This window comes from Sorex araneus, chromosome 11 (assembly GCF_027595985.1).
Source record: "Sorex araneus isolate mSorAra2 chromosome 11, mSorAra2.pri, whole genome shotgun sequence".
Classification (NCBI taxonomy): domain Eukaryota; kingdom Metazoa; phylum Chordata; class Mammalia; order Eulipotyphla; family Soricidae; genus Sorex; species Sorex araneus.
In genome coordinates this window covers 31,232,805-31,254,437 of record NC_073312.1, presented here as the reverse complement: position 1 = coordinate 31,254,437, position 21,633 = coordinate 31,232,805, and the positions used below count along the sequence as shown (strand labels likewise).

Sequence of the window (21,633 nt, the reverse complement as noted above, 5' to 3'; positions counted from 1 at the left end):
CCTCCTTTTTGTATTTGATTTAACATTCCATATGTCCACTGAAAATGCAGAGGTGGTGGGCTTAAGGCCTCAGTGTTCTATACTGAAAAGGGATTGTAGTAACTGTATCGGGGCAGGAAATAGGCTGCGCTTCCTGCCATCCCTGGCTGCAGCGATTATACTGATTGGAGCTCTGAAATTCCACACTGGGGAAAGGGGCTGAAACTTGGAACATCTGCTGATTTTGCGGGGCCTGGGGCTGGCCCTCTTGCAGGTGTCCCAAGTTGGGGTCACCCACTACATCAAAATTAAAGCGACAATCTCTGGCCCAATGATTTCCCCTCTTACACCGGGGACAGGGCCCGGGAGGTGTAAGTCTGACTCTGCAGTCTCTGGCCCAGTGGTTTCCCTTCTTACACCTGGGACAGGGCCCAGGACGTGCTCTCGTAGCACAGCTTGGGGGCGCATTGCAATCTCTACGAGAGTGGCCTGGTTTTCCACAATTAAAACATCTTTTCTGAGCTTGTCTCTGTAAGGCATAGACCTGCACCTTATGTTTAGCAGAGCCAACATTCCAGCATGCTTCCAAGTACCTGAATATGTCTTCCTTCTCCTTAATAGGGCACAGAATGGCCTGGCAATCCTCATTAACATTTTCAAAGGCCAATTCTTTAGTCAACAGCTCATGAGTCTCCTTACCCTCAACCTGCATTTCTATGGCTTCCATCAATCTTCCTACAAAGTCTGCATAAGGTTCTGAGGCTCTCTGGACAATCTGTAAAGCTTCCCTTAAATTCTGCTTCTGCATCAACCTTCTCCCATGCACGCAGGGCTCCGTCACGGACATAAGCAAGAACAGCACGAGGCAAGGTGACTTGCCTTTTTGGGTCGCGCCATTTCCCTTCACCAGTTAACATCTCACAACTCAACTCAATCCCTGAAAAGTTTTGTCCAGCATGGTGTAGGCCTTGAAGCTTTGCCTTGGCCTCCTTGCTGACCCACATTCTCCACTGCAAGTACTTAGAACGGCTTAAGCACGTCTTAGCAACCCAGTGAAAATCTTGAGGTGCCCAGTAGGCCTTTTTACTCCAGTCTGTAAGATACTCTCTACAGTACGGAGATGTAGGCCCGTACGAGACACAGGCCTGTTTGAAACAACTGAGAGAATCCATCCTTAACCTGCGATAAGATGGATGCTGCTTCTTCTCTGCCTGGACTGGGTGATTGGGAGCATGTCCCGAGCGGTTTGGAGGCCGCTTGGCTGAGTCACTCTCAGACTCAGAATCTGAGTAAGTGGCAGAAGACTCCTAACCAGCATCACTTCCATCTAATACACTAGAAGTAGAGCAATATTCACCAGCCTCAGAAGTATTTTTACTATGGAAACCCTTTCGAGACTTAGGTGTGGGAGGAGCTGAGGCCGTATTATTCCATATATTCTCCTCCACATCAACTGCACTTTTCAAAAACAGGAGAATAGAATTAACAATCTCCCAGGTAGTCCAGAATCCCACGGGGATCTTAGTCCCTTCCTTAGATGCCTTGGAGACATTTTTCCTAACTTGTTTCCAAATCTTACTTTCTAGAGTTCCTTTGTCTGGGAACCATGGGTTAACTGCATAAACTACCTTAAAGCAGGACCGGAGTTGGTCTCTGGAAATGCAGAGTTCCGGGTCTCCTGTTCTGCGGGAGAGACACTGAATCAAATCCATAAATGGCTTGCCCTGTTCAGTCTGGCTCGAGAAAATATGAAAGATCTTGGGAAGGCCCAGAATCTGTCCCATCTTAGTGGGGAACTGCTGTGAGGATTCTAATCCCCAGCACACTAAAAAATCCTGTTCTCCCACTCACTTTCTGGAGTGGGGGTGCACGGAACGCTATTCTTACCTTTAGTTGGTAGTTCGTGCCCGCTCCAGGGACGCCAGCTGTAAAAAACTAAAGCTCGCCGAGGGGCGAGTACACTCGCAGGCTCTACGGGCGGCTCTGTCTCACCACCCGCATTCGGTGCTCTGGAACCGCAGTGTGTGGACTGGATCGGGAAGGCCGGTGGTCAAGGACAAGCGAAGGAAGAACGAGGACCAAGCTGGTTGCTGATTAGTTACCGTTTATTCAATCTTTCATCTTTCTCATCTCCCGCACTCCCAGCTCCGGCCTCTCTCTGGATCTACTGCTCAACTGCTGCTTCTCTCTGGCTTCTCTCTCTCCTCCTACTTGTCTCTCCCACCTTGCCCTCTAGGCTACAATCAGCCAGGTAGCCAAATCAACATAAGAAAGCCCTTCCTGAGAGCAGGGCACTCCAAAGCCCTTCCTCACTCTTAAGGTTTTTTTCTTTTCCTTAGTCCAGGAACTTATTAACATCTCAATACTAGTTATTTTTGTATGGACATAGCAAGGGATACATTGAGGCTTGCAAGGCAGCTCTCCTGGCAACATCTTGCCACAGCACTCAGGCCAGATTAATCATTCCTCACCCTAGCAGGGTCCAAATCTAGTATCACTGTTTGGATCATGAGAGCATTTGTCCATGATCAAGCTCTTAACTTATAGTTAAGCATTAGGCACTTTGGCCAGGCCCATCTCGATGCCAGGGTAGCACACAACTCACCACTTGCCCTGGGTCCTTCTTGTCCCACATCCGGACCGTGCTTTGGGGGTGCTAGGAAGTAAGGGCAGCTGAGGCTTAGGTCAAGAGAACAGATGCCCTGGAGAAAAATATCATGTAGAGTCAAATGACTCCCAGGTTACAAAAGCATAACACTTGTTAAGTCTTCCTGTGTCCATACAAAAAGGACTTGCTCTGAATAAACTATGCAAAGGACTCAAGGAGAAGAGAAAAACATCATTTACAAGTCAACAGAACAACAAGAAAGACACTACAAATAAACAAAGAGGAATAGGAGCACTGTAACAGGAGTAACCCAATAAACCTAAAGTACTGAGGCTACTTTATCCTACACACTTTGGTACATTGCAGAAACAAAAAGCAAAAATGGTCATGTGGTTAATGATTTTTAATCATTATTATTGATAATCATTGTTCTTTGAGTAAATTCAAATCATTACAAAACTCCACCAGGGGAGGGATAGAATAGACAAATGAGAAGCAAAGGGGGCCAGGTCAGGTACAAAGTTAACGTACAAAAGATGATAAAGAATGATAGAGACAAATATCCAAATCACACGCTCAGCAACACTGAACTCAAGAGACCCAAACTTATACAATTGAACTTACAAAGGTGTCTGTCAAGAGGTCAGGCTGGAGAGGGGTGTGGGGCTATGGGAGGAAACCTGGGAACTTCAGTGGAGGGAAATTGACACTGGTGGTGGGATTGGTGCTTCAACATTGTATATCTAAAACTTAAGTATGTAAATATAGTGCATTAAAAGAGAGAAAAGAACTCCACTCTTCAGAGAGGGTCAAATGATTTATTAAAATGTTAGGTCACATGTTTACCAAAGTGTTAACATTTATCTTACCTCACCACCTTCAAAGTATTAAAATCCTCCACCAATGTCATTATGTGACTTCCATTTCCCAACACCTTCCCTAGTCCACCCCAATTTGTATTCTCAGTTTTGTAATACAGGGCCAAGGGTTATTACTTGATATTACCATTCCTTTGCTTCTTTCTCCATGTACCAAAGGTGAGTAAGATTACCCAATATTTGTCTCACTCCCTATGAGAAGAACATGATGTCCTCAAGCTACATCAAAGTTGCAAGAAACTTCATGATTTCATCTTTTCTATGGCTGCATTATATTCTATTGTGTTAATGCACCAATACTTTGTTACTCATTCATCTGTTGCTGAACAAATTCATGATTTATTTCTATATCTTGGCTCTTGTACTCAACATTGTAATAGACGTAAGAGTATATGTATTTTCACACATTTTATGTGAAAAATTAATAAATTAATGTTTTTTTGTTGAGAGGTAGGCACCAAGAAATAGAAATACTGTGTTATGTAGAAGTTCTATTCTGACTTTTTTTGAGAAGCCCCCATGCTGTTTTCCATTAAGACCAAAGCGGACAATATTTTAACCAACAGTGAATGAGAGCTCTTTATTCTCTACATCCCCACCAACACTGATGCTTTTCAACCTTTATATATATATATATATATACATATATATTTATATGTATATATATGTCTAACTATTGGCATAAGATATCTCACTGTTTTTCTGATTTGTTTTTCTAACACCTGATGAAGAACACTTTTTCTTACTCTCATACATTTACCTTTATGTAAGTGTCTGTTCATCTCTCCCCACTTTTTGATTCGTTGTTTATATTTGTGCCTTGTGTATTTTAGATATTAGCCATTTATCTGAAGTACTGTGTGCAAATATTTTGTCCTTCTCAGAAGGGTGTTTTTGTATTTCTCTAAAAGCTTATGCATTCCCTTTGACGGGTAAGCTACACTCATCTTCCATTGGTGAACATTTTAGTTCTCTCTATGCCAAAGTTATCTGCTGTGTTTTTCCAACAATGATTGTGACCTCATTATCATTCAGACAGCACATACGTCAGCATCCAATCCTACCCTAGTATTTATTTTCATGGCCCTTCCATTTAATGATGTTAAATTCCATATATAAATTGTCACAGGTAAAAATACCAAAAGCTTGTTAGGGAGGATTTTGGGGTATTTGGGGGAAGGGGGGAACCACATCCAGCTGAGCTCAGAGCTTACTCCCAGCTCTGTGCTCAGGTATCACTCTTAGCAGGGCTCAGGGATCCTTATGGGGTGCCAAGGAATGAACCCAGATACAAGGCAAGTTCTTTACCAAAAAGAAGAAAGCTTGACAGAGCTGAGAAAGAGATGGTAAATTGCAATAAATAATAAATGCATGCACGTGGGACTCAAAAACTACAATAGCCTTTAACATCACTGAAAGTTGGGCTCAAGGTACATTAATTAGATCTCTATAGTGATCAATCATTGCATATATGCTAGTCAGGAGAATAAATACTTTCAGCAATGAAGAAAGCTGGTAGATGACATCTATTTATTGGCATCATTCCTGAAACCTAGACAAATAAGCCCTTTGGTCCTTTCTAAAGGTGGATGAAGCAAAATAACCCACTCCTTACTGCAACAGCCTACCGTGGCTCTAAAGTCCAGTTGCCTGGCTCCTTTCCCAAGGCTTCCTCATCCCCTCTCCCTCTTGTGACTTGCTCTGACCTTATGTGCCCCCGACAGCAGCTTCAGCACCTCCTGCTCCCTCTGCTTTGGGGCATGTCTCCCCAGATCACCCCACAGTTTTCACTCTATACTCAGGTCTCTGCACAGACATCACACCTCAGAGAGAGTTCCCTGATCCTAAAACAGACCACCCCATCCATCCTCATTCACATCCCACCCTTATCTATGGCATCTTTTCCATATGTTTCTCACTTTCTTACCACGGAGTGGGTATATATATATATACTTGTTTCTTTACTGTCTGTTTTCCCCCAAGAAAGGAAGCCCCATGAGGACAAGGCATGGTCTCTCTATTCAACACTGTGTTCCTGGCCTGGATTATATCTGGCATAGGGTCAGGTCTCAGCAGGTATAGGGGAAATAAAGGAAAACTGGCAAGTGGCTCAAGTCCCCTGCCTTCACTATGCCCCATTGCTGATTATTTCAATACAGCAGATCTTCTGAGTGTGATGTCAGGATAATGCCAAGGCCTCTGCTGCCAGAGTATCTCCTGCCACTCAGCCTCTATTATTTTCAGAAGCTGCCATCTCTACTGAGCTGACATGACCATATAATTTAGAAGGTCATATAATTTAGAGATGCCTAGGGACAAGTTTATATGCCAAAAAAATTAAAAACTATAAAATTATATGAAATCCAGGGGGCTGGAGCGATAGCACAGCGGGTAGGGCGTTTGCCTTGCATGCAGCTGACCCAGGTTCAATTCCCAGCATCCCATATGGTCCCCTGAGCACCGCCAGGGGTAATTTCTGAGTGCAGAGCCAGGAGTAACTCCTGTGCATTGCCGGGTGTGACCAAAAAAGCAAAAAAAAAATTATATGAAATCCAGCCAAGCTAATTATAGCTCCAAGGCTTAAGGATGCAGGCAGTGACTCCCATGAGAAAGTAGAGACAGGATGCGATAACCGATATTTTCTAAATCCAGGGGAGTGGGTCAGGACACCTCTTCTCATTTAAGCAGTCATTGGCTCATCCAATCATTCTATTCACAGGTGAAAGTTTTACTCTTCTGATCCTTCCCTTTCAACCTGGGGAACAGACCAAATACCTGAAGATAATCCATCAGCCAAGGGTAGACCCAAAGTGGGTAAAATTTGAAGATCCATTTAAAAAGACTTTTGTCTTTGGTTTTCCATGAGTAGTCAACATTTGCCAATTCCCTGAGCCATGTGGAAGTTTGGCACTGCTGGCCAGGGTCTGAAGGTCGCTTCCCTTTACAAAGAAGATGGGTCAGAGCTGCAGCCATCAGGCTGTAAAGAAACTCATTCAGGACTATTTTAAGGCCAACTGGCAAAGTTCTGCATATATTAGTCAGAAGGCATTCATTTCCTCTTATAAGCCCCAGAACAGTCAGATATGGAAGCATCATTTCATTAGAACACAACCTGTATCTTCTGTGAGATCAGAGAAAGAAAGCTCAGAACACTCTTCAAAGTGTGATATGTAAGGGTAAAACTGCAATCTTTGTACTACTCTGCCTGGACCCTTTGAATTAAGTAATGTCTCTCCATGTTTGTTGAGAAAGTTAGAAGCATATGCGGGTAACTAAGAAGCACAGGTAGCCAGGGAGGGAGGCAGAGGTAGGAGTTCTGACCAGCCCATTCTGGGAACCTCAAAGATATGAACAGATCATAAATCATGAAGCTGACTAAAACAGAAGAGGACCCAAATCCACCTGTTACCTTGTTGGGAAGATGAGTGGACCACCAAAACCATTAGTAGATTACCAGATGTCTACAGGACCTAAAACAGAATGTGCCCACCACAAAGTTCCTAGGCAACAAGGACTCCCATGGCTCCCCTCTAAGTCCCACATTGTGGTCCTCCTGCCTCAGTGTACTCCTGTGTATTGTCACTCCTCAACAATCAAGAAATTCCATTGTTTTGTCCTCCTCTTTGTCCCATAAGTTGCTACGTTGCCAGGAAAACAAAACAAACAAAAAAAAACAACTCTGAATCCCTACTCTGAGCCACAATTTCAGGCAATTGCTTAGTTGTGGTCTATCTTTTTTTTTGGGGGGGGGTATTTATTTATTTATTTATTTATTTATAATTTTTTTATTGGGTCACCATGTGGAAAGTTACAAAGTTTTCAGGTTTAAGTCTCAGTTATACAATGCTCAAACACCCATCCCTTCACCAGTGCACATATTCCACCACCAAGAATCACAGTATAGCTCCACCCCGTCCCCCCACACCCCTAGCCCCCCACAACCCTAGCCCCACCCTGCCTGTGTAACTGATAAATTTTGCTTTACTTTCACTTTGATTGCATTCAATATTTCAACAGAAATCACTATTATTTATTGTTTGGAGAGTCTCCCCCCTAAAGTCAGACCTGCTGAAAAGGAAGCATTTGATAATTTGTTTTCCATTCCTGAGGAGGAGAGGTATGAGGTTGAGTGACCGCACTTAGCAGGCTCACGGTTTTGGGTTTCTGTATTTAAGTATTTTAGTAACTAAGTCCATAGAAATATCTGCCAGAAATTGCATCACTGCCAACTTGTACTTCGCAGTTATATTATATTCCACATATGAGTGCAATCTTTCTATGTCTGTCTCTTTCTTTCTGACTCATTTCACTCAACATGATACTTTCCATGTTGATCCATTTATATGCAAATTTCATGACTTCATGTTTTCTGACAGCTACATAGTATTCCATTGTGTATATGTACCAGAGTTTCTTTAACCAGTCATCTGTTTTGGACACTCTGGTTTTTTCCAGATTCTGGCTATTATAAACCCCTCCACGACATTGAAGACACTGGTATCTTCAAAGCTGACACGCCACTGGCCAAGCAAGTGAAAATAGAGATAAATAAATGGGACTATCTCAAACTAAGAAGCTTCTGCACCTCAAGGGAAACAGTGACCAAAGTACAAAGACAATCTACAGAATGGGAAAGGATATTTACACAGTACCCATCCGATAAAGGGTTGATATCAAGGATATACAATGCACTCGTTGAACTCCACAAGAAGAAAACTGCCTACCCGATCAAAAAGTGGGGTGATGAAATGAACAGAAACTTTCCCAAAGAAGAAATCCGAATGGCTCAGAGGCACATGAGAAAATGTTCAACATCACTAATCATCAGGGAGATGCAGATCAAAACAACAATGAGGTATCATCTCACAGCACAGAGACTGGCCCACATCCCAAAATAACAAACACAACAGGTGTTGGCGGGGATGTGGGGAGAAAGGGACTCTCTTCACTGCTGGTGGGAATGCTGACTGGTTCAGCCCTTTTGGAAAACAATATGGACGATTCTCAAAAAATTAGAAATTGAACTTCCATTTGACCCAGCAATACCACTCCTGGGAATATATCCCTCAGAGGCAAAAAGGTATAGTAGAGATGGCATCTGCATTTCTATGTTAGTGTGGTCTATCTTAATGTTAAATAATTAAATCTCCTAGCTTTCTTGCCTAAAGATGTTTCCAGGGCAATTGGTTAAGCAAATTCCATTACAACAAAAGAGCTGTTGGAATGTGGCTCATTCAAATGTCAGTTCTCTCACACCAGGAGGGAAAGAGCTGCAAATCCCAAAGTGGGAAGAAAACAAACAAACAAACAAACAAAACAATGCCCCAAACAAGATTAAGAGGTCTTAGAAATCTCCTCTCAAAATAAAGCACAAGGTCAATGACAAAAAAGACACCACACTGCCTTCGGGTTCATAAATTTATTGAGTAAAAACAAAATTAGATCAGGCATATTAAATTCGGGTCTGTTCGAACGTGACCGATGTCCGTATGCAGCAGAGACGAAATGAGGTGAGGAAGGGTAAGACAGTGCGCTCTGGCAAGCAGACACTGAGCAAAGCCCTCTTCCCTTCATTGTAAAGGCCCCACATTGTCACTGCATCAGGAAGCAAAGGAAGGGGAGCTGACAATTTAAAGAGCAGAGATGAAACCACAGGGAGAAAGAACTTGCCAGAGCAGAGAGGGCCAGCACAGCGAGAGAACAGACTGCGTGAGGGGCCTTTGGAGAACTGATTCAGAGCGGATCTGCGGACTCACTTAGGGAACACAGCCACCACATCATAGCCCTCAGGTGGAGTCATCCGCTCCCGGGCATGTGTTTCACAGTAGATTTGATCCTCTACAAAGAAATGGCCCTTCTGTTTCAGATTGGTGCCGCAGTCGGTGCACACGTAACAATCGGGATGGCGGTGTCGTTCTCTCAGCTTCACAAACACGCCCCTGCGGGAGAGGGGGAGAGAGAGAGGCGGAGGGAGGCGGGTGGGCGTCTGTGAACAGCAAGTACCCACAAGGGCCTCCAGTCACCAGGAGCTTACACACTCTTAGGGTCCAGAGTTATTTCTTTGGTTTGGTTTTGGGGCCATACCCTATGATGCTCCTGGCTCTGCGCAGGAATCACTTCTCGCGGGCTCAGGGGACCATATGGGGAGCCAGAGACTGAACCTGGGTCAGCTGAGTGCAAGGCAAGCGCCCAACCCCACTGTACTGATGCTGCCACTCCCAAGAGATGTTTCTATTGATGCCCTGCACGAGTCTCCCCCACTTCAAGGGAGCAGCCCTGCTTTTCCTGGCTTTACAGGTTCTTCATCTAAGGGCTCTCCAGCCCAGAGAGTCTCTCCACCATCGGCTCTGGGGCAGGTGACCCACAGGCTCTTGCTGCTCTGCTGTGTCAGGCTAGACTCTCCCCTGGCCACTCCCCAAATGAACAGCACCCTGCCCTGCCACAAGTGCATTGCTGATCTGCAGGGTTCAAGGCCTGGGGAAGGCAGATACTTACACAATGCCAGTGCCACATTTTTCACACATGGGCAACTTTTGTGCATTTCCTATAGATGCGGCCACTTTGGTGACTGGAGCCTTTACACTTCTGAAACCAGTGGGTTTGTTGGGATCTCCTAAAATAAAAAAATAATTAAATAAATAAAAACACATCTGGGTTGGCCAGAAAGTAGAAAACTACATTTTCTACATTTTCGGAATCGCACACATACTCATGTACAGTACATATATCTCTCTCCCACTCTATCTGTGTGCATACACTATATACACACACAAATTTAATATATATATATTATATATATATATTTATGTGTTCTAGGAGGATCATGTGTACTATACTCAAACAAATCTAGCTCCGCTGTGTGAGCCTAAGCAAGTTACTTAACCTTTCTAATCCCAAATTTCCTGTTCAGTAAAACAAGGGCTCATAGTTCTCTCCACTGAGTACAAAAAACTCCTAAAATACCATCCTCCCACAGTCCAAACATGGTCAGCCCTCAATACACAAATTACTTTTTGAGTACAAACATGCAAATACTGATAAAGGAACTTAAAAACGCTTACATGAACAAGATAAACAAAAACATTTTTGAGAAATGAAAGGCAATGTATTTGGATGTAAAAAACAAATCCAGAGAAGTGATTCTTTTTTTAACCCAACCTTTCCTGCCCCAGTCAGAACTATCATTCCTGTAGGTGGAGGACTCCCTCTGCTGGCCTCTGAATGAGAGGACTTAAGAAGTCCAGTCCCAGCCACTACTACCCAGGTCCACGTCAAAATTGACAAGCAATTTTGAAGATGCACAAGTGGGAGATGCGCTGGGTCATCACCCAAACCCAAAATGGGCTGGGGAGAGAGGACGGCATGTACAACACTTGCCTTTCATCCAGCTGAGCATAGTTTAATCCCCAGCACTGCCTATAGTCCCTGCAGCACTCCAGGAATGACCCCTGAGCAGATTAGCAAGAGGCCCTGAGCACAGTTGGGTGTGGCTCCTCCCAAACAAATAAATATATGAACAGAAGCACATCAGTTTTGTCTTGATCATAAAGTGGTTTTGGGAGAGACTGGCAAGTGACCCGTGGTGTATTCATGTGCCAAAACCAGTAACAATGATGGGTCTCATTCCCCTAACGCTGAATAAGCCTCCAATGCAGCACCGTTGGGAAGGGCAAGTAAAGAGAGGCTTCTAAAATCTCAGGGCTAGGACAAATGGAGACATTACTGGGACCGCTCGAGAAAATCGACGATCAACGGGATGATGATGATGATGATGATGATGATGATGATGATGATGATGATGATGATGAAGGGGTTTGAGGCATTAAAAGGTAGATCTAGGCCAGATGTCTTTTTCACATCACCCCAACCTACGCCTTGCTCTACAACATCTCAGAAAGACCCAAGTGGGCAGCTTTATGGCTCAAAGCACCCCAAATTTTCTGGCTCTAGGTGCTGATGACACCTTGGCTTGCCTGTCCCTGTCAAAAATGAGTAAGTGGCAGCAACTTTGCAGAGGGCATGGCTGGGAAAGGCAAACTGTGTGCTCAAGGTACCCACTGACAGAGTTAGGGCTTCCACGTGATGGGTTATTTTCCACACAACTGACTGCATCAGGGGGGAAATAAAGGGCACAGGAAAGAACCTGGGTGTTAAAGAGTAGAAGGAGAGAAGGAAGGGGAGGCAGGAGAGCCCCTGTGGTGGCAGTAGAATCTGCACTCCATTCTGGAATAAAGAGAACTGACCCTCAGGAAGCTGACAGAGGATAAAGCCAAACTCACTGTGGGGAGCTCAGTCCCACAGTGCCACCTTCTGGCTCGACTTTTCCCTCTCTCTCTCACTTACTCCACTTACTCAGTTAACACTAAATGTTTTAAAACTTCCCTTCAATTTCCCTCCACCCCCATTTCCCTCCCTCAGCTTGCTTACAGTCAAAATACTAGCAGCCATCAGGTTTTGGGCAATTACAAAAATTTCCAAATTTCCCTTCATCTAGTAAATCTTGCATCTCAAAGCTTCCCGGGGTGGAGTTGGGAAAGGGACACATAAAAATTAGCTGGATAAGCTCAGCCTTTTTTCTACCCATTTCACTGTTCAACAACCTTCCATGTTCCCCAAACCCCGTAGATTCAGACTCACAGCGGGACTTTAGCGCCCAGTGGTTCTTATGATCTGAATCCAGACGGCTAAGGATTCTCCGGCAACCTCAGATACCAGCCCTCAGGGCCCTTGTTCTCCCTGAACAGGCCACCAGCTTTCTAAGTGCAAAGCCTTCCAATCCCTAGGGTGTTTTCTAAGTCTCTGGTACCGTCTTCCAATAGACAAGGCGCCCTCCAACAGACAAATGAATAAATAAGATGTGGCATACCTTCAGAAGGCAGCTGTATTAGCTTTAAAAAAGAAAGGGCCAGATCAAGATGCCAAGAACATATATGCCTGGCATGGGTCAGGACCCAAGCTCAATGCCTGGCACTGCATGGCTCCCCCAAAGATCACTGGTATAGCCCTCCTGGTTCCTGAGAATCACCCAAGTAGCCCTGATGCCTCTTGCTGGGCTCAAGCAGTGACAGGTTCTAGCACTGAACCAGCCACATTGTTGGTCACCAGGAGTAGTCCCTAGTTTTCTCAAGCAGTACTTGGGAGGTCCCATCAAAAATAAATAAAAAAGGAAGAAAATTAAGACACCCTGCTATAGCACTGAGTAATCTGGATCTCAGACAACGCAGAGTGTGGAGGGTTGGATGTCACAGAATCATTACCACTTCAAAATAGTCATCCACAGCCAGGCTGCCTGTGAGAAACCAAGATGGCATTTATGAATAACAGTCTGGGAGGCAGGTGAACCCTGAGGGTGATTGCTCACAAATGACCCTTGTGAGAATAAGGAAAAATCATCTTTTCCACACACTCATCCAGTAAAACTGTCTCATAATGAACAGTTGCCATTATGATAGCTTTACTCACACCCACTTGGAAACCATGACCAAAACCACACAGTATGTCTACAGGGCGATCTGTGGAGCTACACAGGGTGGCCAGGCTGGTCCTGAGTCTCACGCTGAGCTGTCAATCGTCAGAATGGTTACAAGCACCTCTTCTGGTCACTGTGATGGGGTCTGTGCTGTGTATGACAATTGATCTTTACATCAATCTTAGAGAAAAGGAGTTTTATTCCTGAGAGACAGAGGAAGTAGATGTGGCCAAAGTGGGGCAAAGGCTCTGATGAGGTCACTTACTCTCAGAGCAAAACAAACGTAAGTTCCCAAGACTATAAGATCCCATACGTGGTGTTGCCAGGCTGCTCATTTATCTTCATTCTGCTCTGTGATAACCCATGGCCTACCAGCCCTGACTCATGTTAAACACCACAGAAGGATGACACGTGAAACCAACGGCCAGGAGACAGACCAACGGTATGCCACAGCCGTCCAGCTTATCCTTATCTCAGTGTCCTGAGGCTCATGAGTCATAAAATAGCTAGACAGGTGTGGCTGGGAACCCTTGACCTTCCTGTCTTCTTTCCTCTCCCCTCACCTCCCTCTCCTGTCCTCTTCCCTCACTGTCATTATTTTCAAAATGTTATGAGGGGACAGAGAGGTAGCACAGTAGGCAGGATATTCACCTTGCACATGACTGACCCCAGTTCGATCCCTGGTACCCCATGTGAGCCCCCCTATGCCCTGAGCACTGCTGGGTGTAAGCCCCCACCCCTGAATAAAAACAAAAAATGAACATGAAAAATGCCTGTCCAAGGAGCAGGCTGGTGCGGGAAGGAAAGCAGGGAGGAAACCTGGAGACACTGGTGGGAGAAAGTTAACACCAGCGGCCCTGGTGCTAGAACTCTATAACTACAAATCACGGTGCTTTAATAAAAATTTTTCAAGAGAATTCAAAAAAATGAATTATAAAAATTAGTCCAAAATTTTAAAAGTTAAGGGCACTTTAAATTCATCTCTTCTAATTCCACGCTGTGTTCCTCCAGCCTACTCAAAGCCCAGAGAGGTCAGCAGTGGTTGCCCCTCAGCCCAGAGCTGGAACAAGACCCTCCGAACACAGGCTCAGCTGGTTACCTTTCTCCTCAGACTCGAGGATTTCCTGCAACACCAAGAAGGAAGTGGATTGTTTCGGGGGCTCGTTCAACTCTTGCTTCTCCTGCAGCATCTTGTAAACTTCCGACTCCTTGCTGATGATGAGTCTGCTGGCAGGCTGAGAAGGGTCTAAGCTGTGAAGAGAGTGCGGGAATTTATTAGAAGTGTCCAAAGGGAGAAGAATTTCTCTAGGCATCCCTCTTATAAACAAATAACACCCCAAAATCAGAGACAGTTTTAGTCTTCTCTTCACTCAGCCTCAGCGCACCTGCCAGTGTGTGAGGGATCCCCGCAACTACTTCCACGTAGTAAGTGGCTGCTTTCCCCAACAGCTTCAGAAACTCCACTGCCTCTGCCCTAACCCCATGGAATCAGAATGATTTGCTTCTCCTTCACTTATTAAAACAACATTATAGTCCAGAGGAAATTCAGAAGATTATCCACCTGAAATTCAGAAGATTTCACCACCTGAGCACTGAGAAACCAACCAGGCATGCTCAGTAGAGGGCCACAGAGATCACAATGTTCTTATTCCTGAGGGTGCTGAATTGCTGCTGTCTCCGGAATTCCCACGACTAGGGCCTCTGGTCTCCTCACCTGTGCTACTGAGGGAACAGACTCTGTTGCCTGGCTCACAGGGCTGTGCCTGAGAAAATGTACAAGCACTGCGGTAACAGCCAGGACGTTCACTGTATTTCACTGCACAACTGGTGCATCTTGTTTTGCCATCTGAAAATTGGTTTTCTCGACAAGGGGGTGGGGTGGGGGAGGTGATTCCCAAGTGGTGCTCAGGGATCTCAGGGCCACTCCTGGCAATATTCCACTAAGCAAGCCAACAATAGGACCCAAGGATTCAGTGCTGCTCAGGGCACGGGGTGCTGGGGACAAGCAGGGCCAACCCAGCAATGTTCACGGGCCTCTAGAGTCACAGCCAGTAAGCTCGAGGGACCAGGTGATGCCAGAGATCAAAAGCTACAGGTAACAGTCCCACCCCACTTCTTTTTCCAAAACCCCTGGCATAATGTCTGTGACATTATGGTGAAATATATGGTGAAATACGAGAAAGAGGGAGTCGAGTTCTCAGCTCCAGACCAGGCACTGGGAAAACCAGGCCTTTCTCCATACCTTCCACCATCACGGTGGGCTCCTGAGAGGTTTTTGCCTTTTTTCCCCAAAAATGGAATTTTCTAGTAGAGGAGGCTTCTGCTGCCTCTCTAGAAGTGTAAAGGGATGGAGACTCCAGTTGGCTTTACCCATAAAGTCTATCCTGAACCTACTCCTTCTCAGTACCCTACCTCCACCACCTGCCCCAGTCACACCAGCTGGGTGTGACTTATCAGCTTCCTAGGTTTCCCCCTGCTGCCATACTCACCCCCAGGATATTGGAGGTTGCTCCCAAATAGTTCTCAGGGGACCCAGGGCCTACTTTAGACCAAAACGGTCTGAGATTCAGTACAAGGCCCAAGTAGGCAGTGCCTCTCAGCTCTACTACAACAATCCTGACCATGTTGAGGGTCTCCACAAAGACACTAGGCACTGTTCAGGGAGCTGTGCGGTGCCAGGGATCAAACCAAGTTGGGTGTACAACCCCTGTACCACCTCCTTGTCCTGAAGATTCTTATGTTCAACTAGAGGCCAACTCAGATGTCAAACTCAGAGAATGAGACTGAGACTATGACAGGATGTGCTTCCATGCATTCTCATCTGATGGAGATGCCCCCAAAAATAGATTTGGCAACGGAATACAAGTTAAATGTAATTTATTACCATGGGAGTAAATGTCATCATGAAAAGCAGACAGGCTCTCATGACAATGTTCTTTCGTCTCCACGCACATCAACACGCACTCCTTGCTCATTTCAACTGAGGGGTAATGGCTTTTAGCTGTTTCTTGAACATTCCAGAGCCTTTGTGCTTCCTGCTCCCTCTGCCTGGAACATCTCTCCCCAGACTGCCCTACAGCTCCAATGCTACCAGGAGTTCTCTGCTCAAATGTCATCATTGGAGAATGCTCCCGAGCCTCCACTCAGTCTAGTCTATTTCCAATCCCAGTTTAATCCCTGGCACCATATATGGGCCCCTGAGCACCATTAAAAGAGTGATTTCTGAGCACTGAACCAGGAGTAAGTCCTGAGCAGGGAAGCTGGATCCCATGCCCTCCGAGGAGGCCCCAGGGAAGACAGAGAGGCGAGCGGTCAAGACTCTCTGCCAAGAATAGCTCTTTCGATTCCTCTTTGGGATACCCAAATAGCTTTCGCGTCCTGTTTTCCTAGGGCTCAAGTCTCTGAAGCATATGTTAGTGCAGGAAGAATGGTGAAGTAAAAAAGATGTGCCCGGAGCCGGAGGTTCTTTGTCCTCTTAACCACTTCTTTGACACTCTTGAAGGTGTTCCATGCTGCTCTCTTCCTCCTGCACAGTTCTGGCGCCAAGTTGTTCTTCATGTTGAATTCTTGACACATAGCTGCTGCATTCAGAGACGTTTGTTCCATTGAGAGCAAATGGAATGTCACGGACTAGTTTGTTTTTCATGAATATTATCTTGGTGAGATTCAGCTATAGTCTGACCCTTCCACACAAAAGACAGATACCAGAAAGAATACAAATATCATGCAATGACATAGAAGTTGCAGTTCCCTCCCAGAGTGGTGAGAACTTCCTTGACACTTCAGATTCTCTGTGGTGACTCCCCACAACCCAAATTTTGGAGTAAGAAACAGTCTGTAGCCATAACCAAACTCTCAATTCCAAGTTAAAATGAACAAACAATAACATAGGATTCTCCTAAACTTAACAGAAAAACACCTACCAACAATTTAACTGTGTATCTAACAAAAAGTGATAAGTTTTTAAAAAAGATAGAATAATCCACATTCCTCATAAGGGATCAATAAATACCAACATATAAAAAAAAACAAACTGCAGAAGGCAATGACACAATTACTAAAATAATAGCCAATAGAAGTATATGTCATGGTATCTTGATTAGATTATCACACAAGAATTTCAAATCAGGGGCCAGAATGATAGTATAGCTGCCTGGGGGCTTGCCTTGAGCACAGCCAAACTAGATTTGATCTGGGTCATCCCATATGGTCCCCCTCGCACCAACAGGAGTTATTCCTCCTGAGTGCAAAACCAGGAGTAACCCCTGAGTATCACCAAGTGTGACTCAAAATGCCAAAACAAACAAACAAAAAAAATTCAAATTATGTGATAGTCACAGTTTTAAAGGAGTATTTTGCAATAGCTCAGAATAAATAAGAAGTATTCATACAGTTGTTATAGTTATAAAACTTCTTTTGAAAGACATATCCAACAAATAATAACTACAAACTATGAAATACACACTGGAAAAGAGTCAAAAGCATGGAGGTTCTGAATTACAGAAACCACTTGAAAAAGAAAGAGTTCCTACGTTTTCCATTTATGTGACTTTATCTGAGGCCAGGTTTCAAAATATTCGTTGTCCATACCCTGACTATAAGACAAAAAAAATCAATATTTTTGTTTTAGGTCCAGTACTGAAACAAAGGCTGAACACAAAAAGAATAAATCCGAGAAAAGAAAGCTCCAAAGAAGAGGGGTGTATAGACTCAAGTAGATTATATTTGCATACTTAAAGGGCTGGTAGCCTAAGATTCCTAAGGATAAGTATAAAGGAAAAAAATTTCACATTTGGAATAAGGTATTCATTGAACTTAATGTTCTGAGTCACAGCATGAGGCAGGCCATTGGGGACAATGTACATATATCTCTGGATTTCATGTATCAAGGCATCCATGTAGGGCATGTTGCTCCTGTCCTGCATTGAAGGACTCCGGTGTCTGCCAATCACATGCTCGATCTCCTCCTTGGCTTAAGCTTGGCAAGAGAAAAATTGGAATTTATACAAAAGGGACAAGATTTCACTTTCTTAATCATGCTACATTTTGGTGGAAGATGAGAAGTGGAAAATTATTTTCACTTGCTCTAAGGTTTGGGTCTTTTTCATTTGTATATTACAAATGAAAGACTATTAAAACTGAACATGAGTATTGTAAATCTTGGTACTTTGATAAAATGTTTTAAAAATTAAATATAAAACTGAATGTGGAGTGGGTCCTCTTTCTTTCCTACACCAAAGGAAGTTATTACTGTATATCTTTACTTTAAAAAAATATGTTTGAGTTACCAAGAGATAAGCAGGTACAAAGTTGTCCATGATTGGGTTTCAATCTTACAATGTTGCAGCAAAATCCCTTCACCAGTGTACTTCCCACCACCAATGCCCACAATATCCTTCCTTCCACTCCCACTCCATCCTCAGTCTGCCTCTATAGCAGGCACTTTTCTTCTCTCTCTCTCTCTCTCTCTCTCTCTCTCTTTCTCTCTCTCTCTCTAAGTCTTTCGAATGGTTTATCAATCTTGTTCATTTTCTTAAAGAACCACCTCTTAGTTTCATTGGTCTTTCATATAGTGTTTTCGTGTTCCACCTCTTGTTTAATTTCTGCTCCATTTTATTATTACCTTCCTCCTGAATGGTCTGGATTCTTTTGTGGAAATTTTCCAAGATCTTAAGCAGAGGATTCAAGTTCTTTATGTGGGCCCTTTCTTCCTTTCTGATAAATACCCGTAGAGCTATGTACTTTCCTCTGAACACTGCTTTTGCTGTGTTCCACAAGCTCTAGTAGTCATGTCCTCATTCTCATTTGTTTCCAAGAAACTTTTGATTTCGTCTTTGATTTCCTCCAATCTACTGGTTAAGTGAGCTATTTTAATTTCCAGGTATTTGATTCAATTCTCTGGTTCCATATGTCACTAAATTCTATTTTCAGTGCATCATGTTCTGAAAAGTTAGTTGATATAATTTCTGTCTTCTCGATTTTATGAAAATACATTTTATGGTCCAGCACGTGATATATCTTGGACAATGTTTCATGTGCATTGGAGAAGAATGTGTATTTGACCTTTGGGGGATAAAAAGTCCTACATATACCTACTAGCCATCTCTTCTCCATTTTTTTATTCAAAACCAATATTACCTATTTTTTTTAATTTTCAAAATTTTATTGAATCACCGTGAGAGAGTTGCAAGCTTTCATGTTTGGGTTACCAGTATTTCATAGTTTTTGTTTAGTTTTTCCAGTTGTGTCAGTTTTTCCAGTTTTTTTTATTTCACTTGTTTTTCCAGTTTTAAGTTGTTATTCTGTCAAGAGGTGATCAAGCTGTGTTGAAGTCTCCAACTACTATATTTTTTTACTACCAATGTCTTCCTTGAAGTCTATTAGCAGTTGTTTGAAGTATTTTACTGGTCCCTCATTAGGAACACAAATATTAGGAGTATAATTTCTTCCTGATGTGTATATTCTCTGATAATTAATAAATTGCCTTTGCTGTCCTTTCTAACCTTTTTTAGTCTGAAATCTATGTTGTCAGATACTAATACGCCCACCCCAGCCTTTCTGAAATTGTTTGCTTGAAGAATTGTTTTCAGGTCTTTAATATTTAGTCTGTGTTTGCTCTGACTATTCAAACATAATTCTTGTAGGCAGCAGATTATTGGATTCAGTTTTGTAATCCATTTTGCCACTCAATGCTTCTTCATTGGTGTATTTAGACCATTGACATTGAGAGTGATTATTGTCATGGGGTTTTGTGCCATCTTTCTGTAGAAAGTAGTTGTGCTTTGATGTATGCCTTGTATTAGAGTAGCCTCTTCGGTCCTTCTTTTAAGTCCAGGTTTGAGTAGGGTTTCTGAGCTGTTTATCCATGAAGCAGTGTATAATTCCTGCGAGTCTGCATGAGAATCTAACCAAATAAAGTATTCTTGGTGAGGCATTCATTTAAGTTTTTTCACTATATCCAAGGAGGGTTTCATCTGATAAGTCTGCTATGAATCTAGGGGACACTCCTTTGTATGCAATTTCCTTCTTTGATCTTGCAGCTTACCGAATTGTTTCTCTATCTATGGTACTCGACGTTCTGATTAGGGATGTCTTGGAGTTTTTCTTTTACTAGAGTTTCTTTTAGCTGGTAGCCTTCTAGCTTCTTGGATCTGGATGCCTGCATTCTTCAGCTTTGGCAGTTTTTCAGCAACAATGTCTAACTGTTGCTGCCTCATTGAGGATGCCACACTATCCCCTTGGACTCTGATTATTCCTATGTTTTTCCCCTTGAACTCATCCCATAGTTGCCCACCCTTGAACTAATTTGAGATCTTTTTCCATCTTTTGTTGTTGCCTGGATATTTTCTGCAACTCATCTTCAGGCTCACTGATTCTGTCTTCAACTGTTGTTACTCTATGTTGAGGGCACTCACTGAGTTTTTTATTTCATCTACCAATTTTATTTTATTATTGACATCTCTGTTTGTATTTTTCTTGTTTCTGCTTTCATTTCTTCCTTTATCTTATTGGCTGTCCATTCTATTGTTTCTCTCTCATATCCTCCTATATTTTATTGGATGTCCATTCCATTGTTTCTTTGAACTCATTGATGTCCTCATCATTTTGTCTCTCAATTCTTTATCAGAGAATTTATGGATGTAGGTACTCCTTTGTGAGAGTTCAGGGCTATCTTCATCCATTCCCTGTGGTGGGAGATGGGGTATTCTATGCTGTTTTTCCATGGTGCCTGTGGTGGTCTTGAGTTGGTTCCTTCCAAAATACTGTCAGTGTATCCCCCTGAATGCCAGGGAGTACTCTGTGGGAACTCGGTGAGTGGTGATCTCTTCTTTCCCCTTCATGGTATTTACCTTTCTCTTTGGTTATCCTGGGTAACTTGTGTGAAGCCTCTTGTGCTGATTCAGTACATGCTCTTTGGCCTGAACTCCAATCAAAGATTGGGGTTATACTTTTTATTTGCACTCGGTGTTATTTTTGTGCGTTTGGGAAAAAAATGCTGATTGGAATAGGTGCTAAGGGCTATTGGCATAATGTATTAGAGATAGCCACATTGGTCTGGTGAGCATTCACCATAAGAGTCTGAGACGAAGGTGTGGGTCTTATGGTATATGGAAAGGGAGATTAACTGGTGGCCATGTTTGGAGGAGGAACTGGGCATTAGTGGCAGAATCAAGGTTGGTTATCAAATATGTGTGTTTCACCACTGCAGCAGCTCATTTAAAAAATCTTTTTCCTTAGCAGAGAGGTACGAGTTAGCAATGATGCAACTTCTTGGAGAAATTCCTCTAGACTTTGTTACTAAAATACTAAAATACAGAAATCAAAACTTCGCTTCCGCTTGTGGTCACGGGATCTCATGTCTCTCCATTCTCAGCATTGGAAAACAAATTATCAAATGCTTCCTTTCCAGCAGATCTAACTCTGGGGGTGGGGGGGGGAGACTTCAAACAATAACTGTGAGTTTTTTGTTTGAATGTAATCAAAGTAAAGAGAAAGTAAAGTAAAATTTATCAGCTACACAGGCAATGTGGGTGGCTGAGTATGTGGTGGGGAGGTTTACTGTGGTTCTTGGTGGTGGAATATGTGCACTGGTGAAGGGATGGGTGTTCGAGCATTGTGTAACTGAGACTTAAACCTGAAAGCTTTGTTACTTTCCACATGGTAATTCAATTAAAAAAAATCTTTTTTCTGCACACTGC

The 21,633-nt window shown here is 43.4% G+C and overlaps 1 protein-coding gene across 1 annotated transcript; it reads right to left on the bottom strand.

The window, feature by feature from the left end:
- Nucleotides 1–8,875: 8,875 nt before the first annotated feature.
- Nucleotides 8,876–20,099, bottom strand: LOC129399297 (PDZ and LIM domain protein 1-like). Its single transcript, XM_055118657.1, has 4 exons — nucleotides 20,005–20,099; nucleotides 14,034–14,185; nucleotides 9,961–10,078; nucleotides 8,876–9,404 (listed from the first exon to the last, which is right to left on the bottom strand). The coding sequence occupies exons 1-4, from the start codon at nucleotides 20,097–20,099 to the stop codon at nucleotides 9,218–9,220; spliced, it is 552 nt and encodes a 183-aa protein (XP_054974632.1). The 3' UTR covers nucleotides 8,876–9,217.
- Between the last annotated feature and the right edge of the window lie 1,534 nt (nucleotides 20,100–21,633).